The sequence below is a fragment of the Hypanus sabinus genome, chromosome X2 (assembly GCF_030144855.1).
Source record: "Hypanus sabinus isolate sHypSab1 chromosome X2, sHypSab1.hap1, whole genome shotgun sequence".
In the NCBI taxonomy this organism is placed as follows: Eukaryota; Metazoa; Chordata; class Chondrichthyes; order Myliobatiformes; family Dasyatidae; genus Hypanus; species Hypanus sabinus.
The window spans coordinates 12,666,261-12,693,664 of NC_082739.1; the positions used below are offsets into that span (position 1 = coordinate 12,666,261).

Below are 27,404 nucleotides of genomic sequence, written 5' to 3' on the forward strand. Positions count from 1 at the left end.
AGTTACAAGGGATGACTCAGCCATTCATCTTTAAACATCAGGAAACTGCAGATGCTGAAAATGTCTTTACCTAAAAAATCAGACAACATGCCTAGAGAAACAAATTTCATGTCACATGCTGGTGATAATAAATCTGATTCTGATTAGGGCCTTAGACTTGAATCGCAAATCCTGTTTTTCTCTCCCAATGTTAAAGAGCCGAGATGGATTGTCGGATTAGCATTTTGTTTCAGAGAGCACTTCCGACCAAAATGCATTTGCTTGGCATTTCACTTAATTGCCAGCTGATGGAATGAAGTATCGGTCCTTCCTGGATGACAAACACTGGACTTGTGTACAGTCTATACATATGAATGAACTGATTAGAATACATATGTTGGCTGCTGTAGGCATCTTCACGGAGCATTTTCATGTGCCTTCTCTCCGCACCCCCGCCCCACAACAATGAGGACTGCATCAAACTGAACAGAGCAGGGAAAGCTAAGCAGACTCGCTCTCTTGCTTCCAACGTGAAAATATTTGGGTACAAACACTTGTCAGGAAACGAACTGGTGAACTACATATACCTGTCTGGAGACGCCCCTCTGCTGACTGCTCCTGTGGCTCCTCCCACAGACCCCGGTATAAAGGCGATTGGGGCCTGGGCCCGGCCTCTCAGTCTCCAGGATGTAGTATCTCGCCTTTACATCTCAGAGAGAGTTATTGATGGTGCATCACGAACCTTGTCCTAACCCGGGGAGCTGTGCCTCTAACGTATCCGCTGTTAACATATCCTAGGATCGATCGAATGATTTAGCAATTCAACAGAGTAGGCCCTTCCAGTCCTTCGAGTCACAGCATCCTAACAAACCCCGCAACCTGATTAACTCCAACCTAATCACGAGATAATTTACAATGGCCAATTAACCTACCAAGTAGGTTTTAGTACGGTGGGAAGAAACGAGAGCACCCGGGGATATTTCATGCCACAAAGCCGTTTTTGAGGTTATGTAGAAGGGTCCAATCACAAACAAGAAAAAAATGCTGTAAATCCAAGCAACACACACAAAATGCTGAAGGAATTCAGCAGGCCAGATATCATCTGTGGGCGGGGGGAGGGGGGGATAATAGTTCAGTCTAAGTTTAGGATCTGAAACGTCGACTGTACTTTTTCAATAGATGCTGCCCGGTCTGCTGAGTTCCTCCAGCATCTTTTTGTGTTATGTAGAAGAGTCTCGGCTTGAAACGTCGACATCTATTTATTTCCATAGATGCGGCTGACCTGCTTATTTCCTCCAGCATTTTGTGTGTATTGCTGGTGGTCATGCAGAACATACCTGCGGAAAGTTCGGTTAATTAGAGGTTCCGAACTGAGGGCTAGGCCCCTTTAAGAAGAGTCAGGTGACACGAGGGACCGATCATGTGACGGCTTGAGATGGCGGCTTTTCTACAATGGAGGCGTTTCGTTTTCTTCGACAAGGAGCTATTGAAAGAGCCTGGGCAACCGGACCGGGAATTCCACTGCCCAGGAGACTCGGCTTTCAGTGTGTGCACGAGTGGCAGAGGCAGCCTGGTACTGGGGGATATCCTTTACATAGGCTGGGCGGAACTTGCCAGTCAGGCGCCGGTTCCCTGCTTTCTCGACTCGGCCCTGTCACGTTAAAGCCCAAGGTTTATATTTCTGCTCATGGTGTAGCTACTCAGATCCCCAGCCCTGACCATCGTGCGTTCTGTTATTGAATCCCACCTCTCCTTGAACTTATCCGATTTCTCCACCTTTTTCTCACCACCGTTCAACATCGCCTCCTCCAGCAAAAAGCTGATGTTGCTCTCTTTCGCTCAACATAATTCTCTGCCAAATGTGACTCGTATCCCAGAATTCGCGTTCAGTTCAGTGGCCTCGATTGCTGCTGATGTTTGTGGTGCTAGTTGCAGTCAGTTTTGAAAGGTTACTTGAAACTTTGAATACAGATCAGATTAATTCTGATTATCGATGCCTTCTTTGTAATAGTTATTACTGTAACCTGTCCCCGTTGGATTTCAGTGTATTTGGCGATATAGCACGGAATAGGACCGACTTCCCAACCACCGACAAACCTAAACTATAACCTAATCTCGGGACAATTTGCAATGACCAATTCACCTAGTATTAGGATTTTGGACCGTGGGAGGAAACGGAAGCACCCGGGAAGGGGGGACCATCCATTCCAGGGGGGAGGATGTACAAACTCCTTTCATTCGATGTAGGATTTGAATTCCGAACTCCGAAACGCCCCGAGCCTTAATAACTTCGCGCCAACCGATACGGTATAGTGGTTTTCCTAAGACTAAATTAGTCCCTTAACACTAGAATACATATTGAAGGGAATATCTGGTTCCTCACTCGGACTTTGCAGTTCACTTCCTTTCAGGCTTATAAGCTTCGAGTTACACACTTGTTTCAACTTAAACAGCATAGTATTCTTGTCTCAGTGGGAGAGGATGAACCAGGAATCAACCCTTTGGTAAGTGACCTAAAACTTGTTAGCCAGTAAGGCTGGTACTGAATGGCTCACTCCTGTGAAATCAATGGTGAACGATCAGGGCACTAGACCTATTTTCTGTCCCTTTGCTGACCAATTTGAAAATGATAATTGAGTAAAGAAAGTGGAACAGTTCAATTTACCTCAAAGAAAACAATTGATAAACCATTTAAAATGAAATTTACCCTTTCAAATTTTCTTTTTCTGGTGTTGTATTAAGTTCATTTCTGGAGATCTGGTTGTTTATCTCCAAGCAACACACACAAAATGCTGGAGGAACTCAGCAGGTCAGGCAGCATCTGTGGAAAAGAGTGAACAGTCGATGTTTCAGGCCAAGACCCGCCTGTTTCCAGATGACCTTGAGAAAGTGGGCTGTACACTTATAAATGAGGGAGGAACACAGGCTAGGTTGTGCGACAGTTGTGAAACTGGAAGATTTTTTGCGATGCTCAACAAAGTATATTCTAGGGCAATATGAGTGGGGGGAGCCAGCCTTGGAAAACTAAGGAAATAAGCGAAGGCATCAAGCTCATACAAAGTCGCCAAGAGTAGTGAGAAACTGGGAAAGCTTTTCTTTAAAAAAAAGTGAACAAAGAACCTCTAAGCAAGCAATAAGGGAAGGTGGATTATAAAAATAAAACTAGTACAAAATGTAAAACTTTTTATAATTACATAAAGCGGAAAAGGGTGGCTGAAGTGAACACGGGTCCTTTGGAAGGAGAGAATAATATGTAATTAATATTGGTGAAAGTGGAAATAGTTGAGGCCTTGAATGGCTTCACAGTACAGGATGCATCTATGACCTCGATATAATTGCTGTCACTAAAGTCATGATGCACAAACTAGTGGATCTAAATGTGTACAAATCCCTTGGTCCTGATGGGATGCATAAAAGAATTGGCAGAAGTGATAGCAGATGCATTTGTGATAATTTGCTAAAATTCTTTGGATTCTGGGCAGGTCCCAGTGGATATAGGCAAAAAGTGGGTAACTATAGGCCAGTTAGCTTTAACGTCCATAGTCAGTAAAATGTTTGAAGCTATCATTAAGGAAGAAGTAACAAGATATCTTGACAGAATTGATCCATCAGGCTGAGACAGCATAGATTCATTAAAGGCATGTCCTTACTGTTGAACAAACTAGAATTATTTGAGAATATAATGTGCACAGTGGATAGAGCATAACAGGTAGATGTATGTTTGGATTTCCAGAAGGTATTCAATAAGTTGCTGATCAAAGCACTTATCCGTCAGATGGCTGCATGGAGCCGGAAGTAATGCATAGAGGATTGATTAACCAATAGAAGGGTGAAAGTTGCGACAAAAGGGTTCTTTGCTGGTTGGTAGTTTGGTGAGCAGAGTGCTACGAAGGTCTGTGCTGGACCCACAACTGCTCAAAACATTAACAATTAGGAAGAGGACTAAGTGTAGCGTATCTCCGTTTGCAAATACTGTCGAAATGCAAATTGTGCAAAGGATGTGGAAAGTCTGCAGAGGGATATATTAAGTGAATGGACAAGGGTCTGCCAGATGAAGTACAACGTTGATAAATGCAAGGTCATTCACTTTGGAAGAGAAAATAAAAGATTATTATTTAAAAGATGAAAGCTTGCAGCTTGCTTTTGTATGGAAAGACTTTGGAGTGCTTATGCATGAATCACAAAAGGTTGGTTTGCAGGTACAACAGGTTATCAAGAAAGCAACACTCATTGCTTGGAGTGTTGTTCATAGAAAGTTTAAAATATGGAAGAAAACATCAAACTCGAATGGCTTAAGGACAGCAGAAACAGACAGATCAATTGTCTTTGTATGTGCCATGTCTTTGGAGATGAAAGCTGCCACTTTCTGGAACTGTTTTACAACATCCTCCATTTTGTGAGATAAAGTTGCTTGGATTTCTGTGTTTTAAAGTAAACACAATGTTGCTTCAGGTAATCTGGACTGGAGATCATTTACAAATAAGTTGTTTTTTGTGAGGTATTCCTTGATATAATATAACGTGCAGGTTTGTGAATTTTGTGGTCTGTGCCTGTCTGGAGCGAGTCAAGCTGGTTTCTGAAGAGAACCAAGAGCCATAAATTACCGATTGTCGCTTGCTGGGAAGAGGGCAATAAATGGATGCTGGCTTGGAGCAGAGCCAATAAAAAGGTGTTAAAGGTCAGACACATGATCTACAGCCAATGACACTGGAATGCAATATTTGAATTGTTAATGAATATAAAAGTGGACACTTCGATTACACGAGGAAATCTGCAGATGCTGGAAATTCAAACAACAACACACAAAATGGTGGTGGAACACAGCAGGCCAAGCAGCATCTATAGGGAGAAGCACTGTCGACATTTCGGGCCGAGACCCTTTGTCAGGACTAACCGAAAGGGATTACACTTCGATTACACTATCAGTGATAACTCTCTCAACCCACTCCAGGGTCTGGGAGAATAAAAGATGGCCAACGGAGATCCCCTATTACGGTGTTATAAATTGGGAAAGTGGTCTGGTCTGAGAGAGTATTGGTACAGAGGGAATAGTAGAATTTGTGTTTTAAGCTGTTGGCCCAGGGTCAACGTAGTTACATTGTTGTTTGTGCAGAGACAATAAGTTGTAAGCTTCCATTACTTGTGCGTTGTGTAGTGAGTTATAACTTAGTTCCGTTGACAATTGTTCAACAGGGCAATTGAATTTAAGAGTGGGCTGGGGGAATGCTGCAACTGTACAGGGTACTGGAAAGGCTGCATGTGGAGTACTGTGTGCAGTTTTGGACTGTCTACTTGAGGAAAGATGGAACAGTGCAGAGGAGGTTCACCCAAGTCAACTTTGGAGATGAGGGGGTTAGTATATAAGGAAGGATTGAGTGGCCTCATTGGAATTCAGAAGAATGAGGGGGATCTTATAGAAATATATTCATTAAATAAAATAGATAAGGTAGAGGCAGGAAATGTTTTCACCGGTAAGTGAGATTGCTGTATGGGTCAATTCCCTGTACAGTGGATAAAATGGATGACAAAAATATTAATGAACTCCAACCATACCATTGACTTTGGATGGGAAGTCATCACTGGCCTATGCTCCACTGGGAGCTAAGGGCCCAAGGAGAAAAAGAAGTGAGACTAAAGCTAGGGGACATGGCCTCAAGATTCAGGGAAGTAGATTTAGGACAGATGAGGAGAAACTGTTTTTCCCAGAGAGTAGTGAATCTGTGGAACTCTCTGCCCAGGGAAGCCATCTTGTTTAATTTAAAACATGGTTAGATAGATTTTTGCATAGCAGGGAAATAGAGGGTAATGGGGAAAAAAGGCAGGTAGGTGGAGCTAATTCTGTGGCTAGATCAGCCGTGATCTTATTGAGTGGCAGAACAGGCTCAACTGGCCAGCAGGCCAACTCCTACTGTTTTATCTGCTCTTAGTATGTGTGGATGTATCAATTTTTGCTTACAAGAGAAAATCTGCAGATGCTGGAAATCCGAGCAACACACACAAAATGCTGGAGCAACTCAGCAGGCCAGGCAGCATCTATGGAAAAAAGCAATCGACGTTTTGGGCCGAAACGCTTTGGCAGGACTGGAGAAAAAAGGCTGAGGAGTAGATTTAAAAGGTGGGTGGAGGGGAGAGAGAAACACCAAATGGAAACCTGAAGGAGGAGGGATGAAGTAAAGAGCTGGGAAGTTGATTGGTGAAAGAGACAGAAGGCATGGAAGAAAGGAAAAGGGGGAAGATCACCACAGGGAGGTGATGGGTGGGGAAGGAGATGAGGTGAGAGAGGAGAAAGGGGATGGGAGATTGTGAAGAGGGGTGGGGGGCATTACCAGAAGTTTGAGAAATTGATGTTCATGCTATTGGGTTGCAGGCTACCCAAGCAGAATATTACGTGTTGATCCTCCAGCCTAAGTGTGGCCTCATCACGACAGTGGAAGAGACTATAGATGGACATATCAGAATGGGAAGTGGAATTAAAATAGGTGGCCAGTGGGAGATACCGCTTGTTCTGGCAGATGGAGCTTAGGTGCTCAGCGAAGTGGTCTCCCAGTCTGTCAGTCTAAGCAATATACAGGAGGCCACACCGGGAGCACCGAACACAGTAAATGACCCCAACAGACTCACAAGTGAAGTGTCGCCTCACCTGGAAGGACTGTTTGGGGCCCTGAATGGTAGTGAGGGAGGAGGTGTAGGGGCAGATGTAGCACTTGTTCCACTTGCAAGGATAAGTGCCCGGAAGGACGAATGTTCAAGGGAGTTGCATAGGGAACGATTTCCCTGTGAAAAGCAGAAAGTGGAGGGGGGGGGGGGGGGTGGAGGGAAAGATGTGCTTGGTGGTGGGATCCCATTGGAGGTAGCAGAAGTTTCAGAGAATTATGTGCTGGACGTGGAGGCTGGTGGTTTTTGCTGTCTTTGTTGTCCGTGAGCATGTACTAATTGGGTCAGAGTAACCACAGGCACTGTGGATACTGGTTTATTTAAAAATATCAGCAGTGAATTAGTTTTATGTAGCTCTTTTAACATAAAATGTGCTCTACAAATTTAGAATATTTCTAAAAAGGACACTGCAACAAAGTTGAATGAAAATAAGAGCAACTTGAATAGTAGAGTGTGGTTCCCAGGTGACTGAAGGGAAACTAACTATTGATGCAATGAAGGTGAGGGGAAATGGAAATGATTTCAGTGTTTAGCAGCAGGTTATTAGAAAGGAAGACGTTACAGAGATTGGGAGCCTGACTCAAGAAATAAAGTAATTTACTTACTGCCCGTTATGGTGCTGGTGTTTAGGGCAGCAATGAAAGTTTTCTTCATTACTGTTTCCATAACAATTTTGTTTCACTGGTCAGGATTGTTAGCCCTGAGCTGAACCCCTGAACCTGGAGGATCCATGGACTATTTTTATTCTTTACTCTTTGATCTGTTTGGGACAGGTGACCCTACCAAGAGCCAAAGCACAAGGGCTTGATTCTAGCCAACATAACTCTCTGGGTCATTGAGGCACACAAGCCTCCAAACCCTATGACAAGGTTCTGGTCCTCTTGGAAGAACAAATAAGCAAGAAGAGAGTGAAAGGGTAAGAGATTGCAGATTTAAAGATGAATGACATATATGGGCATAGGGTCCAAATACAAATAGTTTGTAATAGGGGAGTCTGAACATGCCAGAATATTGATGGATAAAGGTTTCAGAAGCAAGGTAGAGGATTAAAGTTAAGTTTATATACACTCTTAGCTCTGGAGAGAATGTGGAGTTAATGGATCAGCTAAAATAGGACAAATTCTGAACTGTCAGTTCCGAGAGTGATCGGTAGTTGAGGACAGTCTTGGTATAGCAGAGTTCAAACAGTTGGATTTGATGGTGTTTTTGCATTTCTTGAGAACAATTCCATCTTGAACAGGGCTGCCAATTGGACTGAAGGCATGTAAATTGGTCAAATAAGCCAGTTCTTGCATCTGTTTTATTTTGTTTCTTTACATTGCAGGTGAAAGTCTGGAATCTGGAGAAGCGAGATGGCAGCGGAAATCCTCTCTGCACCAGGATATTTTCTGCAATTCCAGGAAATAAGCCTACAGAAGTCTCATGTCTCACTGTCCATGAAAACCTCAACCACATGGCAATCGGTAATTGCTAATGTCAGAAACAGAATTTACTTATTGTGCCCAGGACTTCCAATTCAGCAGTGGTCGGTGGAGTTCTGATCATTAGACAATGTATTTCCTCAACAAGGCATCTCTTACTGTATATCAATTCTTGCAAAAATGTCTTGTTTCTTTGGATTTGCCTTTTCTAAAGCTGCAACTTGTTTTTATTACATAAAGTTGCATGTAATTTACAGCACCTAAACAAGCCATTTGGTGAAACAGATTCACATTGGGGTTTATTCCTCATATATGTGTTTGTCTTTTCCTTTAATGCGACCATGTTGTTTACCTTAGCTGCTCTGTTTTCTGCAGGATTCACAGATGGTAGTGTTGTCCTGAAAAAAGGAGACATCACTCGTGACAGACACAGCAAAACTGATGTTATAGCAGAGGGAACCTACCCCATCACTGGTCTAGGGTTCCAGCAATCTGGTAAACAGACCCATCTCTTTGTGGTTACCACAGAGAATGTGAAGGTAGGTCTGATTTGGTTTGGTTGTGTGGATGGGAAATGTTTGTACTGTCTATTTAGCCAGACTAGAAATTCCTTTCCTCCACCATCACTATACAGAAGTCCACTGAAGCTATCACCTGACAGTAGTCTGGCACACTGTAGCTGCAAAACAGCTGTCATGTAAGACAGTGATAATAAATATGATTTTGATTCTGCTCTGTGGGTTAGTGAGGTATATACAAGCAAAATGATTGTCTGCCATGACAGGGAAACTGTTGAATTGAGTAATTAGTTGGTTGCATCATGGTCTGGAATGGAAACACCAATGCCCAGGAATGGAAAAGCCTCCAAAAAGCGGTGAATACAGCCCAGTCCACCACAGGCAAAGCCCTCCACAACATTTACAAGAAAGCATCATTGAGGACCATCATCCAGGCCATGCTCTTGCTACCATCAGGCAGGATGTACAGGCGTTTTGGGTGCCACATCACCAGATTCAGGAACAGTTATTACCCTCCAACATTAGGCTCCTGAACCAGTGTGGATAACTTCACTCACATTAATACCAATCTGTCTATAACTATCCTCAACCTATAGACTCACATTCATGGACTCTACAATTCGGCATTAGTCATTTCTTTTTTAAAAAAAAATCATTTGCACAGATTGTCTTTTGCACATTGGTTTGTCAGATTTTGTCGTTTATTATTTTTCATAAAATCTTGTATTTCTTTATTTTCTCATAAATGCCTGCATGAAAGCAAATCTCAAGGTAGTATATTGTGACATATATGTCATTTGCTTTGAACTCTGAATTTTAATTTAATACATGGCATGGAAGGATCTGATTCCTGTCTGTCATGTTCACATTGTGTGTTCATGGTGTGACATTGATACCTGCAGACCAGCAAAGAGTAAATTATCCAGTGGTGTCACTGCTCCAAGTATTTATACAGATACAGCTCCTGGAGTGATCATGCATGACACGTCAGACTCAGACTGTTCCACGTTAATGCAATTGCGACAAGGGCTAATCATCAGTTTGCAACTTGTGGTGTTCGATGGTCTTCTGTTGTTTTAATAGGCTCTATTGGATTCCTTTGTTTTGTGGCTGTCTGAAAGGAGATGAATTTCAAGGTTGTATAAAGAATACATACTTTGATAATAAATGTACCTTTGAACTTTGAAATCAGCTACTGTGCTTCCCATTTGTCGCCCAGTATTTGTATATAAAATGCTTCAAGTTGGACTGAGGCTGCAAAACTGCTATACGAGTCCAAGTGTTTCATGGTCTCACTTTGTATTTACTTTCAGTCGTACAATGTTTCAATGAAAGATTTCCCTGCAGTGGAGCTCGATAACCATGGCTGCAGTCTGCACTGCTCTGCCCTATGTGACCCTTCGCAAGACAACCAGCTGATAGTTGCAGGGGATGACTGTGTGTATCTCTACCAGCCTGACGAGCGTGGGCCTTGCTTTGCTTTTGAGGGGCAGAAGCAGATCGTTCACTGGTACCGTGGCTATCTCATCATTGTCTCAAAGGACAAGAAGGCATCCAAGTATGAAAGTTGTTTTGTATCCATATGGGGGGGCTATTATTACTGAAATGGACAGTCAGCAAATGCTTAAAAGAAAAACTAGCAGTGCATCCCCGGGTAATGAACAAGTTATGATTTTACCAATGACCGTGAATGGATTTTGTCTGCAAGTTGGAAGATATTGTAAGCTGGAACAGTTATGTTTGATCTATAACATGGTACAGGAAAGCTTTGTGATGGAGAGAGAGAAAAGTTGTTATCTCTGTGAGCTGGTTCATTAACCAGAGTGTAGAAGTTTAAAATAATGTGCCAAGACCTAAAGATAAGATAGGAAATCTTCTCATTCTGTGACTTGCCAAGTTCTAGAAAGCTTTACCTGAAAAGGTAGTGGAGATGAATTCCATCAATCATTTTAAAAGGGAATTGATAGGGAGTTGAGGATGAAGAACTAACTGTGTTTTGGCAAAAAATAGCAGATGAGAAAATAAGTACATTAATCTTTTGCAAGCAGCTAGCACAGATATGGCTGCATAAAGTCCTGTGCTCAACAGATGAATGGCTGTTGAACCAGGCCTTAATGTTATTTTTCAGTTCTGTGCCAAACATCAGTTACTGAATCTTTAAAGTTCAGTTTTTAATATGGTACTTTAACATATTGAACATTCTTATGGAGCTGCTTGTACTGAATGTCCAACCAGTAGTTTTAAAAAAAAAAGTCACCACGACACCACCACCTTAAGATGGAACTGTACTTGGGGAATACATGCTGCTTTGGTCACCATTGCCCTCACTCAGAGAATGGAGTAATTAAGGTTATGGGTTCATGCTTCAATCTGCCATTTAAACACATTACATATCAGTTAGGAGTATGATTCTGATCAAAGAGAAAATAAATTGCAAATGTTTTGTTTTAAGTGATATTGTTTTGTTCACTTGATGATGTGACTACCAAACTGCCCTTGCTATATCTCAATCCTCAGTACTTTATTTTTCCCAGGACAGACTTTGTTTCTGGTGACAGCCAGTCTTCTGAGAAGCAGATACTGACTATCTATGACCTGGATAACAAGTTCATTGCATACACAGCGGCATTTGATGATATTGTTGATGTACTGGCAGAGTGGGGTTCCCTCTATGTGCTGACTAGTGATCGGAAGATCAGTATTCTGCAGGAGAAGGACACGCAGACAAAACTGGAGGTATTTGTGTTACATTTTTCATGTGGTCAGTGGAAGACAAACAGGAATGAACAACAAAATGTTATAATTTCAAAATTCACCCTATTGTGGGCACAACTTGTTCCACTGCACTGTCTGAGTTGGGATCCCATGATTGTGGTCCTCTTAGAGGTCACTTCTATAAAAGATAGCAAATTTCACCTGGCTCCAATGTCCCACTGACAATTCAACTTCTATTCTCCCAAAATCTGAGCACTAGAGTAATGGGATTGTATTTTTAAAATGTATTAAAATAATGAAAATATTTAACAGTTTAGTTAAACATAAATGTGAATTACTCTAGATAACCTTGAATTAAATTAATCTAAAAATCAGAATTGAAGATGTGTGATTGGCTTATTCATTTGTGTAAATCTTATGAGATTTCTGTGGTAATCTGAAACGATGCAATTTCTGTTCTATATATGAGGATAACTAGACAGTGGTGGGCTTCAGGTGCTGCTCAGATATTGTGACCAGGGATGCCTCCAGCAATTTTCAGTGTCATGTAATTCAGCTGGGCATTGATTGCATATTTTCTATTAATTGCCTGTTTGTTTGGGCTTTAGGAATGGAAATGTTTAAATTGGCAGCTAATAGTAATGATTTGGCCATAATAGCCGAGAAATATCTTCATTCCCATGGAGATTTTGCTTCCTTGCATTTGAAGAGTCTAAAATCTTCAGATCTCTGTGCTTTCCTGTTCTGGTCTTTGATAGTTATTTATTTTCACCACTCCCCTATTGGTAGCTGTACCTTCAGCTGACAAATTTCTTCCTTAAACATCTTGACCTCTTTCCCCTAAGGCACTCCTTCAACCTTACTTCTTCACCTAAGCTTCTGTTACCTTCCCTACTATCTCTTAATGTCATTTTTTGTTCAATAACGCACTTGTAAAGTATCACAGGATGTTTTGCTATGTTAAAGCTCATATATAAAGGGAAAGCTCATATATATTAATTACACTTGCAGACTACCTTGTTTTTTTTTTAAATTAATGTTTACATTACACAAATTGATAATCTTCTCTGTTTGACAGATGTTGTTTAAGAAGAACCTGTTTGTAATGGCAATCAATCTGGCAAAAAGCCAACATTTGGATAATGATGGGTTAGCAGAAATCTTTCGACAGTATGGTGATCACCTGTATGTGAAAGGAGATCATGATGGGGCCATACAGCAGTACATCCGGTATGTGATTAGATTTACTTATCTAGGCTTCCGGACACTCCTGGATCCTTGGAAATTGGGAGTTACTTAACGATCCATCAATATGCAGACCTTGTCACAGTCTTTAAACATCATCCATTATCAGTACAGAATTTTGAAAAGAAAAGAAAAAGAACCACTTTTGGTATCTTACTGAGTGAGAGCTCTTACTTGGAATGACCCCTGGGCTAGACAGGGAATATCTTGAATACTATCATGTGATTCTTTCTAAACAGAACAGGCAAGATCAAACCTGATTTTGATGTCATTAAAACGTGAGTAGGCTGTAGATGCAAGCTATCTTTTGGAGGTAATTTGTGATAAATGGAGGTGGAAGTTACCGCAGGGCTGATAGTGCATGTGAAGAAGTAATCCAGCTGCATTACCACAGGGATAAATGAGCTGGTGACTCTCACACCAGCGTGCTGGTTGGAATCTGCCTGCACATTTTAGATCACTGGGATTCTTGGCTCAGCCTATAGACCAAGTGAGTGAGTCGATGATTCCAGATTCCGAGCTGTTCTTTCCTGCTGAACTTGACTTTGCTACCTGCCTCTTCCTCCCTGCCACAGCCTTGTCCCTACCCATTCAGCCAAGTGCAGCCATGCCTTTGACATTGGGAGGAACTAATCACGTAGTCACAACGTTATAAGCAACCTAATTGTTTCAGACTGACTGTTCTGCTATAGCAGTAAACCTTTTCCCACTGTCCGTAGGACAATCGGGAAGTTGGAGCCATCCTATGTAATACGAAAGTTCCTGGATGCACAGCGAATCCACAATCTAACAGCGTATCTGCAGGCCTTGCACCGGCAGTCACTGGCCAATGAGGACCATACAACTCTTCTCCTCAACTGTTACACGAAACTAAAGGATAGCTCCAAACTGGAGGAGTTCATTAAGGTAACCATCAGCCCTTCCTCTCTCTCCTTGCCAGCTCCTGTCAGTCCCATGTCAGAAGCTCTCAAACCATTTCCTCTCAATGGTGTCATATCAACACTCAGAATTTCATCAGATGGAGTTGGGGAAGAGTTGTTGGGCTTAGTACAAAGGACTGCCTATCAATACAGTAGTGTTGCAGTTAGAACAATGCTTTATGGTACTGGCTGTAATCGGGGTTCAATTTCCACCGTGTCTCTAAGGAGTTTCTACTTCCTCCCTGTGACCGCATGCATTTCCTCCAGGTGTTTCGATTTCCTCCCACGTTCCAAAGATATTTGAGTTAGGGTTAGTGATTTCTGGGCATGCTATGCTGGCGTCGATAGCATGATGAGACTTGTAGGCTGCTCCAAGTGCGTCCTTGACGCATACGATGCAACTCACTGTTTCAGTGTTTCAATATTCTATATGTGAGACAAATAAAACAAACCTTTTTTAAAAAATATTTTTTATAATATCAGTGAAGGTATTGCAATTATCAGATTCCACTGACTACTTATTGGTCTCACTTTTGCTTTCACTACCATCCGCCTAAAAATAAAACACAAGCTGCCAACTGATTTTTAAGTATTTTTGGTATATTAAGGCAGCTTGAGATAAGCAGTCTGGGTTTGAAAGTTTAGTGCTGAGTGAGAACGATAAAAAGTAAGAAATGACATTAAGAATTGACTATTTGTCCCTTGACCCTGGCCTAGCATACAACACAATCACAGCTGATTTTCTACTTTAATGATTTATTGCCCTATCCCTGTATACCCTGATTCCTCATATATACAAATCCATCATTCTCAGTTTCAAGTAAAATCAATGACACATTCTCTGCTGTACAAAATTCACCACCCTTGGAATGAAGCTATTTCTTCTTCCTTCAGTCCAAAATGACTTCCCCCTTCTTTTCAGATTGCAACACTCAATTCCAGACGGCCTATTTAAGGGAAGTGTCTGTATTTTTGCTGTAAAAATCAGTAAGATTTTCTAACCTTCAATGAAACCATTTCTTATTGTCACAAACTCTGAAGAATAGAGGCCTGACCTGTTCGATCTCTGTTCTTACAACAGACATGTCAGAGCATAATCAGTTGAGCAAAACTTTGCTGTCATCAGCTATAATAAACCTATCGAGTATCAGGTTAGGAGACCCAAACTGTTTTACCAAGGCCCAGTATAATAATAGACCAACATCTTTAATCTTGTTTTATAATTGTATGCCATTTAAAGCCGAGTGCTTAATTTTCACTGGCTTGTTTACAAGGACACCAACCACCACCTGAAAATCAACTTCCCAGAGTCTCACCATGGGAAAAGTACACACCGTATCTGGTTTTTTTTGTATCCAATGTGGATAACATCTCATCTTATTTCATTATGCTACCCCACCTGTCCTGTTGTCCACTCAATAAGCTTGTCTAAATCTTCATGATCCTCACCACAGGTCAGGTTCCTCTTAGCTTTGTGCTATCAGCAATGTTAGAAATGTTTCATTTGATCACTCAGCCACTTCATTGATGTAGATTGTGAATAGTTGGAGTCCAAATGCTAATCACTGTGCTACCTCATTAGTCACAACAGCCGACCCAAGAAAGGTACATTAATTCCCATGCGTTGTTTTCTATCTGTTAGCCAACCATCAATCTGCAACTGTATATTACCCTCACATCCACATATTCTAACCTTGCTCAACAAATTCATTGACATTGATAACCTTCTGTAAATCCAAATGATCCACAACCCCTCCCCATTTACTGCACTGGATATATACACAAGAAGTTCAGTAGATTTGTCAAACATCACTTTCTTTTACCAAATTTGTTAACTCTTCTGAATCATGTCATTATGTTTTAAATGTACTGATCTCATATTCCTTGGTTTAGATTCCAGCATTTTTCTATCTAGCAATGTCAGCTAATTCTGTGTTTTCTCTCTTGCTCCTTTCTTAAATAGTGGAATCACATTTGCTGTGGAGCAGACTTGATGGGCTGAATGGCCAATTTCTGCTCCTGTCTTTAGGAGCTATTCCAGATTCTCCTGAATTTTGAAAGATCAGACTAGAACATCCACTACCTCCAGAATCATTGCTCTCAGAATTTGTGTTGTAGATAGAAGAGTCCTTGAGATTTCTCAATTTTCAGGCATGTTGACTTCAGTGCATACTAATGTCAGGTACTTTCAGTAATATCAGTTTCTCCTCCTTCCTCATTTGCACTGAACCTGGTATTTCTGAGAGTGGATGGAGCCCGTTGGAAATCGCTTAGAGAATGGGTACACAAGTGTGAAGTTTTTGGTGCATTGTAGCTCTTCCTTCAGAAAGGGGTTTACATAAGAACATAAGAATTAGGGGCAGGAGGAGGCCATCCAGCCCATCGAGCCTGCTACGCCATTCAATAAGATCATGGCTGATCTGACCACAGACTCATCTCCACCTACCTGCCTTTTCCCCATAACCCTTCATTCCCTGACTATGCAAAAATCTATCCAACCTCGTCTTAAATATTTTACTGAGGTAGCTTCCACTGCTTCATTGGGCAGAGGTTTTTCCCCCATGACCTGGTCAGTATTGCTCCAATATCGCTTAGAAGAAGACATATTTTCTGGAAATTAATATATTAATATATATATATTAAAACATATTAATACTGAAATTAATGGGATCTTGTTTTAGACAAATTACACTTGTTTTATCACCATTGAAACTAAGTGGTATTTGAAGTACAGGATCATTTTGCTTACAAATCCCAGACTTTGTCAGTGATGTTTTAATATACCTGATATAATTTTAAAAATTAATTTATATAGATAGATACTTTATTCATCCCCAAGGGGAAATTCAACATTTTTCCAGTGTCCCATACACTTATTGTAGCAAAACTAATTACATACAGTATTTAACTCAGTATAAATATGATATGCATCTAAAAATCACCCTCCCAAAAAGCATTAATAAATAGCTTTTAAAAAGTTCTTAAATAGTTTACTAAAGTGCATTGAGTGGTAACTTAAGCTCAGTCCTAACCCCGGCACTTTAACATGTCTTGCCCCTGGTGGTTGAATTGTAGAGCCAAATGGCGTTGGGGAGTAATGATCTCTTCATCCTGTCTGAGGAGCATTGCATTGACAGCAACCTGCCGCTGAAGCTGCTTCTCTGTCTCTGGATGGTGCTGTGCAGAGGATGTTCAGGCATTTTGTGTTCTATATGTAAATATATACTGCAGAAAACATTCTTAAAAACAATTACTTATTGTAGTTACCTAATATTTGGATCTGACAGTGCATGAATACTCATGATCCATTTTGGTAGGAATCCTGAATGCATGACTAATTGGATTTTGAAGTTGTGTTGTTTAAACAGTTGTGAAACAAGAATTTAAGCAGCACTGACTGAGGGGAATTGACCTCTGACAGTTAATTTTCCTGCATCTTTGTTCATGCCAGACCAGCGAGAGCGAGGTACATTTTGACATTGAAACTGCCATCAGGGTCCTTCGTCAGGCTGGTTACTACAATCATGCCGTCTACCTGGCTGATAAGCACTGCCATCATGAGTGGTACCTCAAAATACAGCTCGAGGATATCAAGGTAATCTTTTGTCAACGTTCGGCTGCTTTTCCACAATGTTCTTGAGAAGGCTGAAATACAAAAAAGTTTGCTCCATTTGTATAGAGCCTTGGTTTTCTGGAGTTACAACTTAAGTCATTGGATTTGTACGTGAGAAAAGATGTATCGGCCGGGATATGCATGCAGTGCAGATTCACCAGAATTATATTAGAGTTTAGAAAGTGAAATAGAAGATGAACCTTGCCTTGATTACTTATTGAAGTGCTTAAAATGTCAATCAGATAAAATATGGTGTTCTGTTTTACCATTATTTTAAAAAGTAGATACAAATAAGCTATTGCTGGGGGGGAAGGGGTGGTCATTAAGGCAAGGGGATGCGATCTTAAAATTTTTTTGACAGACCGTTTGGTAGTATAAGCAGGAACTGTAGTGGATATCTGCACCAGAAGTCATTGCTTTTGATGGCTGTGATTAGTTGGAGCTTTAAAGACTAAATTGGAATATATATTTTTCTTGGATGGAGTACTGAGGAAAGTGGGTAAATGAAGTGGAGGTTCAGATCAATGGTAGTGTTATGGTTAGCAGGATGCTATTACAGCTTAGGGTATAAGAGTTGAAGTTCATATTCAATGTCTTCTGTAATAAACTGTATTTTCTTACTCTGTGTGTATGGGTTTCCTCTGGGTGCTCCAGTTTTCCCCCCACAGCCCAAAGATATAGAGATTTATACCTTAATTGGATTTCAAAACCTGTATTCACAGAACTACCAACAAGCCCTCTGTTACATTGGGAAACTGCCCTTTGACCAAGCAGAAAGGAACATGAAGAAATATGGGAAAACTCTGATGCATCATGTTCCAAATGAGACCACTGAGCTATTGAAGATCCTCTGTACGGACTACCGACCCAGCAATGAGCCTCCAGCGGAGAGAGAATCCAGCAGCAGATATGAGTATAAGGTAAGGCGCTGGCAGTCTCCTCACATCGTCCTTTTTTATTTACTATTGTGCATTAGGTCAGTTGACCCTTCATTCACAAGACAACTCAAAAGATTCAAAGTGGATATGTTATCAAACAATGTATAAATTATATACCTTGAAATTTGTCTGCTTTTAGGCAGCCATAAAGCAAGAAGACCAAAGTCCATTGCCAGAGAAAGAGAAGAAAACACACACCATGCAAACACTAGAAGCAAGCCAACAGTATCCAGAACCAGACTGATAGGGCCCAAGCCAAGCCTCGGTCCCCAGTTAATTACATCCAATGATTTTCCGATCCCTTACTCTTTACTGGTTACCTTTTTTCCCCTTCATGCGTTAATTTACTTCCCTTTGAAAACTGCTGTTCAATCTACTCCCAAACACTATTTTGGATAAGGTATCTTGATTCACAAGTTGTTTTGTAAAGAGAAAAAAATCATCTTTCCTTGTTTCACTGCTGTCTATTTGTCAAGGTTTCTGCCAGTGGAAACAATTTCTCCCTATTCACTCTTAGGAGAAATCACAAAATTGGAGCATCTGTATTAACTGGCCCCACTAACCTTTCTTGCTTTAAGGAGAACAGCTCCTTTTGATGTTTTTTTCCCAATCTTTCTAAAAACCTGAGAATTCTTTGCATCTTGTACCATGCTCCTATATTCTCAAGTTAATTTATTGTCATAGACATGCGTGCATATTGTATGATTGTTGTGAAAATTATATTTTTTGCTGCACAGCACAATGCATTGAAAACCTGGCAAATGTAAGTTGACTTTCTTCCAAGGTTTTGATATTTTTCTTAAAGTAGTCACTGTAATACAGCTGGTGCCTAACATTAATTTTTAATAACTTTCATATAAATAGGTAAATTTTGTCTTGTGTACAGTCAAAAAACCTGGTTTTGCATGCCATCCATACATATTTCATTGTAACAGAGCACTGAGGGTAGTACCAAGGGGAAGACAGCTAAGAATAAAGTTGCAAAGAAAGTGCAGCCAGGCAATAAGGTGCAAGGTCATAATGGCACAGATTATGAGGTAAAGAGTCCATTTTATCGTACTAGGTGATCATTCATTAGTCTTGTAACAGTTGGATGGAAGCTGTCCTTGAACCTAATGTGGGTGCTTTCAGGCTTTTGTATATTCTGACGAGTGGGCAGGGGAAGAGGAGAAAATGTCTGGGGTGGGTGTGGTCTTTTATTATGTTGGCTACTTTGCGGAGGCAGTGAAAAGTGCAGACAGAGTCCTTGGAGGGGAGGTTTGTTTCTGTAATGTTCTGAGCTATATCATAACTCTATGCAGTTTCTTGTGATCCCAGGCAGAGCAGTTGCCATATAATCTGCAATGCATCCAGACTGGAAGCTTTCTGTGGTGTATCTATTAAAAACTGGTGGAAGTCAAAAGATGCCAAATTTATTTAGCCTCCTGAAGAGATAGTGACACAAGTCTGCTTTCTTGGCTGTGACATTTGCATTATTGGATCAGAGCAGGTTATTGGTGATGTTTACTTCTTGACCTTGACATTGTTGATGCAAACAGGAGCATGTAAACTGCCTCCCTTCCTGAAGTGAATGATCAGTTCATTTGTTTTATTGACATCGAGGGAAAGATTGCTTTCAATCTGTTTTGCCTTGTTTTTTTTCTTATTTTAGGCAAATTCTGAGGAATTTATCCCAATCTTTGCCAACAATTCACGTGAACTGAAGTTGTTCCTAGAGCACATGATTCGGGTGCAGAACAACTCTCCACAGGGTGTGTATGACACATTGCTTGAGCTCAGATTACAAGACTGGGCTCATGAGGAGAACGTGAAGGTCAGAACTGTTTCCTTTTACTCTTATTCATATTTTTTCAGTTTCCATCTGTATTTCTTCTCCTAGTGCAAACGTACCTAGGAGAAAGGGTTCTTGGTTTCCTGTAACAATGTATCCGGTTTCATCTCTAACACCCCAAAATGCTCCAGAGTAGTATTTGCATGTCTAGGCAACTGTAGGTAGAAACTATCGATTTACTGGGGACATGACCTATTTCTCTCTAACCATGTGCTGTATATGACTATGTCCCATAATTACAGACTAGGTTGGGACCCTGGATGGCAAACTTGTCTTAGTTCATAACCAATACTGCTTCTGTGGGTTTCCTCCCACAGTCCAAAGACAAATTGGATTGGTTAATTGGTCATTGTAACTTGTCCTGTGATTGGGTTAGGGTTAATTGGGGGTGGGGGGTTGTTGAGGCACCGAGGCTAGAAGGGCCTACTCTGTGTTGCAAAATTAGTAGATAATCCTACCACTGAAAAATATTGGATAATTACAATAATCAATAGGGATGATGCAGTAGGAGGACAGGTTACACTTGACATGAATGTACATACAACTTGTTAACGTTAATGCTTGAGCATCTATTTACTACGATCAAGTACTATATATTAACTCAGTAAATTTCATTATACTTCCCTATCAGGCAAAGAAACAACTTCAGGAAGAAGCAATGGGCCTGTTGAAGAGTGGATTATTTAAAACTGTATTTGACAAGGCCCTGGTACTGTGTCAGATGCACAATTTCAAAGATGGAGTGTTGTACCTCTACGAGCAAGGGCGACTGTAAGAATAAAATTGTTTGATCCTGAATAGTCACGACATCCTGTCAATTATGAAATTGATTTCTGTTGTCTTATACTTTACAATTGCTAGGCACAGGTTAATTGAGTGCAGATATTTATCTAGGTTGTACACAGTCAATAAAAAATTAAGAATTTGAAAGTTTGTTGCAAAAGAGCAAGAAAACAACAGGTTTGCTAGTCGCTAATGAGAAAATTTGCCTCAAAATAATGTAAGTTTGTAAAATGTGGAATATGTTTTGATTGAAGTATTTAGAGTAAATAAGTTTGGATATGCATTTTAAAAAAAATTACTTTCATTGCATCTTAAGCCTGGTTAAAAGGCCTTAGAAAAGGCTTTTGGTTAAGTTGTAGATTTTAAATATGTGCCTTAAAAGAGGGGAGAGAGACACTGGGAGGTTTCTGAGGAAAAAGTCCAGCAGTTCGTATCTGGGCTGAGTTTATCAAGAAATAACAGTGAAGAGGAGTGGGGTTGGTTTGACATGGATTGGGGGGTGGGGGGGGGGAATAGTGCGATGAGATTAGAATGGAAAGAATGCCAAACTTTGAGGTTTGCAGGGCTGTAGGAGATTAAAAAGTAAGATTGCCAACTTCAAAAAAATTACATAAACCAAATTCCTGGAGTGTGATAGGCATGAGGCCTTTGGAAATGGATAGGATGTTTTAGCTGTTTCACCTCTCAGATTGTGGGTTCACATCCTACACCAGGGTTATGAGTGTAAATCCTAGGCTAGCAGCACTCGAGTGTGTTCTTTAAGATGACCTGATAATCCCTCTCAGTTAGGTTAGAGAAAATCTATGAATGGATTTCTTCCCCTGTATTTGGCCAATATTTGTCCATCAATCATAATCAACATCAGTAAAACAGATTGTCTGGAAAATTCCTTGTTGCTCTTCTGGGAATCTTGAGTGGAAGATGGATTTTCCCATGTTGCAACAGTGACTAAATTTCATGGAGGCTTTTGGCAAAGGCTTTGAAAGTTTGTGTATATATTTGCTTCATATGTTTCTCTATTCCTTACAACAAGCCCATTCTGTGACCCAGGTATCAACAGATAATGCATTACCACATGCAGAATGACGAGTATGCCAAAGTGATTGAGACCTGTGAGCGGTATGGTGAGCAGGAAGCCTGCCTTTGGGAACAAGCACTTGGATACTTTGCACGAAAGGAAGAGGATTGTAAAGAATACATCATGAGTGTTCTGAGGCACATCGACAGGAACAACCTCATGCCCCCTTTGCTGGGTAAGGATGCTTTTTATAATTACAGTAACCTTTGATAACAGCATATGATACCCTCTCCCCCCCCCCCCCCCAACCTACTGCTGCAATCCAAGGACAGACCTACACACAAACAACACTGTGGATAAATTAATTTTTTAGTAGGTTAGGTCATCTAGCTTCAAAGCAAAGTCTCAGAGTCCCCCATTCAGACTAGTGAAAGGCAGGTTCAACTATCTAATATGAGCTCTTCCGGTAAGATGGCAGTGCGCTTGGATCTACGGGGTCAACCAAAGGTGTTATTGTCTTTTTTAGTTATATGTATTGCGATTGCAAAACCTTGCTGGGCATTAAGAACTTAAGGAGTACTGCAGCACTACCCCATCACTGAGTTGCTCATTGGCAGAGGAGCTGGAAGATGTGGACCGTGATGCTGCCTGTGACATGAAGGAGTGCAGTCTCACAGCGAGTGATTGTCTTAGTCACTTCTCTTGTGATCGCAAGACCCTGTTGTATATTAGTGGTGTGGAATTGCAAGTCCAATTCATTGCCTTACTGGTGCATGGCAGGGGAGCTGCATAGTGTGGGGACTAGGCCTCGAGCCATGGTGTCACCAGTTTATAGTCACCCAGGGAGTGGTGTCAGCGTCGGGCACTCCACCGGAGTGCTGCAGGCAATGTAGTGTGGTGTCGGTGCTGCCCCCGGTGTTCACTCACCAGAAGGCAAGTGTATTATGTTTGACTGCAGACTGCTGCAACGTTCAGGGACTTGGACTATTTTTTTTTATGTGATTGTATTTTACTGCTATCTTATATGTGCTATAAGTGCCTGGTGCTATAAGTGCCTGGTGCTATGTGTGACTGTGTTTTGCACCTTGGCCCTGGAGTAACCCTGTTTCATTTGGTTGTATTCATGTATGGTTGAATGACAATTAAACAAACTTAAAAGAGCTCTGTTAGGCTTAAAGCCATTAAAATAGCTGATTTATCTGTGAAGTGGCCTCACTTTCTTCTTTATCAAGTGCAAGTAATAAACTATCCTGCATTCAACTCAAGTATGTTCACTTAAGAAAGTGGTGTGTACTAGATCATAGACAGGAACAGATTGGTACTAGGACCCTTACTATGTGTTATATACATTAATGATTTGAATATGAACAGAGAAGGTATGATTAGTAAGCTTACAGGTGGCACTAAAATTAGTGGTGGTATTGATAGGAGGAGAGATGATGGGAAGATGATTGGTATGTTATCTAAAATTTTGACCAACTTCTATAGATGTGTGATGGAGAGTATATTGACTGGTTTCATCGCAGCCCGGTATTGAAGGAAGCACTGATGTTATCGTGTGGAAAAAACTACAAAAAGTAGTGGATACAGCCCAGTCCATCACGGGTAAAGCCCTCCCCCACCATTGAGCACATTTACACAGAATGGTGTTGCAGGAAAGCAGTATCCATCACGAACCCCCACCATCCAGGCCATTGTTCTCTTCTCACTATTGCAATGGGGAAGGAGGTACAGGAGCCTCAGGACCCACACCACCAGATTCAAGAGCAGCTATTACCCCTCAACCATCAGGCTCTTGAAAGATTTGTTTTTGTGCTGAATTATTCTATGGTTTTATAACACAAGAAAATTGGAATACGAGGCTCCTCGGGTCTCAGTCTTGCCCTGGCCTTCAATACATTCATGGATGATCCACTCCAGGACTCAGCCATTCTTTTGTGAGACTTCCCCCCCCCATTGCCCTCAATTCCATAATCTTTTAAAAACCTGTTGCCTCCTCCATAAATAGCTCCATATTCTTAACCTCCACAACCATCTGGGTAAGAAAATAACAGATATTCAACACCCAGTGTTTTAAATGGCCAACCCTTGTAACTGTGTTCCCTCATTCAAGATTCTCCCACTAGTGGAACGTTTTAGCATAGGTGACGTGCTATGTCACTTAGGATCTAGTATGTTTCAAAAAGATCACCACTTATTCTTCTGAACAAGCAAAACAAGTGAAATTTCTTTAGTCATTCATTTTAAGACAACCGCTTCATTCCAGGAAATGGTTACATGAATTTCTTCTGTTCTATTTCCAATGCTAGTATGTTTGTCCTTAAATAAAGGGACCAGAATTGTACACAGTACTCCACGTGTGACCTCACCAACACCCTGTATAATACTTTTCTATTTCTAAAGTTCAATTTCTTTGCAAGAAAGACCAGTATTCTACTTGCTCTACCTGCCTGCTAACTTTTTGTGATTTGTGCGCTTGAACACCCAGATCTATCTTGACTCCACCCATTTACAAGCACTTTCCATGTAGATTATATCTGCTCTTGATTTCTCTTAAAATGACTTCCTATCTTCTTACACTCACTCAACTTGTCAATATCATGTTGCAGAATGCAAAATTTCATTGCAACATGCCCTCTCACCTACAATACTATAACATTTCCATTTAGCCTATTGAAATTCTGCTGACTTTCTGAAATTCTGAAAGCTTTCAGGCCTAATCCCTTGCGCTTTTATCATAGCCTTTGAAACCTTTGAAGGATATAAGTTTAGAAGAAAAATATTCAAAAGTACATTTAATGTCAAAGAAATATATACAATATACATCCTAAAGTGCTTTGTCTTCACAAACATCCACAAAAAACAGAGGTGTGCCCCAAGGAATGAATGACAGTTAAATGTTAAAACCCCCAAAGTTTCCCCCCACCTCCAGCTCCCCTCCCTCCGGCGGCAGCGGTTGTTGGCGGCAGCCAGCAACGATCCCCTCTCACCCCTCCGGCAAAAATAAGCATTGGCACCCGCCACTGAGCAGTCAAGCGTGAGCAAAGCAACAGCAAAAACACACATTTGCGGGACTCCAAAGACTATTTGTTCACTTGGTATTTGACATATCACAGGCTGTCTCTCTCTCTCTCTCTGTCTCTCTCTAATAAGGGAAAAAGAGGTGTCTCTGTTTCACAGCGTGAGGGGAGACATAACAAACCACTCACTGGTTTATGATGTTAAAAGTCTGTTGCATCACTTTTTCTGAGCTCCATGGCCAAAGATCTCAGGTCTCTGGGCACACAGCCTTAGATCTTCCAACTCCCACGACACGCCAATCCCAATCATCGACCTCTGATATCCCCGTCTCCAGGGCCACAAAATTTCGCACCTCCGAAGGCGTGTGAAGCTCTTAGGCCACGCCCTCGGCTTGCTGAACAATGCCCAGTTATGAAACCTCGAGAGCGGGTCCCATTCCCGCAAAGAACCATAGTCAGCGTGTGACTCCAGGTCGGGGTCTTCACAAAAACCCTGAAAGGGAAAAATAGAGATATCAAAGATGGAAATAGAGCTGTTTCTGAAGATGCAAGCAAATGAGTTGCTGTTAGGTGCCATTCACTTTCTTAAGCTATCATAATTCTACTTTATGTGCAAAGGTTTTGTTTTGACTTCATCAATTGGAACCGTTTCCTGACTTTTTTTTCGCAGTTGTGCAGACTTTGGCTCATAACTCCACAGCCACACTCTCGGTTATTAAGGATTACCTCATTAACAAGTTGCAGCAGGAGAGTGACCATATTGCAGAAGACGAGCGAAGGATCAAACAGTACAGAGATGAAACCAAGAAGATCCAAGAAGAGATTGAAGAACTAGAGACCAGGTAAACAAATACTAGAGATCTGAAACATCATATAAGCCAGATAGTGGCATCTGCACCAGACTTTGTGGCGTGGTCCTGGGTTTGAATTTGGCTGACTCCTTGCACGCTTTCGAGTGAGCAACTTGGCCTCATGAAAACAGACAAATGCTAAATGAAATAGTAAGGTTGCCGCTCGATGTGCCACAAGGCACGGAGTGGAACAACATGAAACATCCAATATTCCTTAATTCAACAATATATGATGGAGCATCTGACCAAATCAAAATTAAATTGAAATGGATCTAAACATATCACAATTTATGTGCTCTTAACTTATTCTTTAATATTTGGCACATTCGAACAGTGGTGTTGATGTTTTACAGATTTTTGGTACAATAGTTTTTTTTAGTAGTGTCGGATTGAGTTTTACCAAAGTTAGAAGTATTCCATCCCCCAAATATTGAAATCCTCTGCTGCTTCTGCACTTATTGTGTACACAATCTAACTCTTTTCATTCTCTCTTCCTTGTTCTTATTCTTTCCTTTCCCCACATTGAATGCTTAAATATTTGCATTCAATGTATAATAGTATAATATATGTATAATAAATAAATAAATATATATATATATATATATATATTATATATAATAGTCAAACTTTGTGTTGATATCAGTAGTATCATGAGCTTTAATTTTAATGCAGGGAGTAACAGTTTTTCTCTTAATAGTGCGAAGACTTTCCAGAAATCCAAATGCAGCATGTGCAACAGCCCCCTGGAACTTCCCTCTGTCCACTTCCTCTGTGGACACTCTTTTCACCAGCATTGCTTTGAGAGTTACGCAGAACATGACTCTGAATGCCCGACCTGTATGCCAGAAAACCATAAAGTTATGGACATGATCCGAGCACAGGAGCAGAAGCAGGATCTTCATGAGAAGTTTCAGCACCAGGTAATAGGAATGTATCACTTGATGGTTGCGAGTTAACGGAAGATTTTTTTTAATGGGTCACAGGAATGAAATGTCTGAAGATTTGGGGTAATGGGATTGCATTAAGGCAAGCAATGGGTCTGAAACTTTGAGACAAGGTTGAGGGGTTTGCTGACATGCTGCTTGACTATGGGAGCCATTGCAGTTTATCCAGATACCTGACCAGCAGCTGTGCAGGAGTCAGAGGTTTTAATAATCAATCTTGAGAACTCTGGCTGCCTTATTTTCTGCTACCTCCCTTGGCCTCAGGCTGATGTGTTGGTGTTGCATCCCAACTGATTCGGCAGCAGTCAGACTCTGACTGAGATTTGCCAGGATGCCTACAATCGATGCTCTATACTGATGGAGCCTTTACCATCAATTATGTTTGACTGATCCTTTTACATTATATTGCCTCTGTTTATAAGAACTATAACATTCTGATGTTTGCTTCCCAGTTGAAATGTTCAAAGGATGGATTCTCAGTCATCGCCGACTATTTTGGACGTGGAGTCTTCAATAAATTGACGTTAATCACAGACGCCTTCCCAGGCAGAGGAGCCACTGCAAACATTGATGCTGGACTGCAGAGAGACTTGTTGATGCACACGAAAAGATCAACCTAAATAGACCCCAAGACCTCAGGGTCATCAAATTCCTTTTTTTTTGTGTCTAACTTTTGCTGTAATATTAAAGTTCAATAAGCTGATGGGTACAGGAATGAGATGGATGTGAATGAATAACCTTGCACAGCATTCATGAACATTGTGCATGTGTCGAGTAATTTAATGCAACTATCTTGGCTAGGTCTTGAGGCCTGGTGCATGAGACTGTAGTGAGAATCCTCAGACTGACCAGTTACCTTGCTGGTTAATGCAGTGAAGTTGCCTGCAATTCATTGCTTTATCCTTCTAAACACAATGGGATGGAGTTACCAAAAGCAGCTTTTCCAATGGCTCA

General features: G+C 41.0%; 1 protein-coding gene and 1 long non-coding RNA gene across 2 annotated transcripts in view; one reads left to right on the plus strand and one right to left on the minus strand.

The window, feature by feature from the left end:
* LOC132385150 (uncharacterized) overlaps window positions 1-1,420 on the minus strand; it is a 34,263-nt gene extending 32,843 nt beyond the window's left edge. The window contains exon 1 of the long non-coding RNA XR_009509098.1: window positions 1,317-1,420. This is a non-coding gene — a long non-coding RNA (uncharacterized LOC132385150). The remainder of the gene's footprint in view (window positions 1-1,316) is intronic.
* vps11 (VPS11 core subunit of CORVET and HOPS complexes) lies at window positions 1,213-27,159 on the plus strand. Its single transcript, XM_059956962.1, has 16 exons — window positions 1,213-1,562; window positions 2,335-2,483; window positions 7,958-8,096; window positions 8,430-8,593; window positions 9,886-10,130; window positions 11,107-11,308; window positions 12,366-12,517; window positions 13,252-13,438; window positions 16,904-17,047; window positions 17,788-17,985; window positions 19,655-19,816; window positions 20,466-20,605; window positions 21,668-21,870; window positions 25,326-25,497; window positions 26,204-26,426; window positions 26,903-27,159. The coding sequence occupies exons 1-16, from the start codon at window positions 1,415-1,417 to the stop codon at window positions 27,068-27,070; spliced, it is 2,796 nt and encodes a 931-aa protein (XP_059812945.1). The 5' UTR covers window positions 1,213-1,414; the 3' UTR covers window positions 27,071-27,159.
* The last annotated feature ends 245 nt before the right edge of the window (window positions 27,160-27,404 follow it).

Coding starts and splice junctions, on each gene's coding strand:
- vps11 (XM_059956962.1), top strand. CDS start 1,415: ATGGCGGCTTTTCTACAATGGAGGCGTTTCGTTTTCTTCGACAAGGAG. Junction 17,048..17,787: donor TACAGCTCGAGGATATCAAG/GTAATCTTTTGT, acceptor CTGTATTCACAG/AACTACCAACAAGCCCTCTG. Junction 26,427..26,902: donor ATGAGAAGTTTCAGCACCAG/GTAATAGGAATG, acceptor TTTGCTTCCCAG/TTGAAATGTTCAAAGGATGG.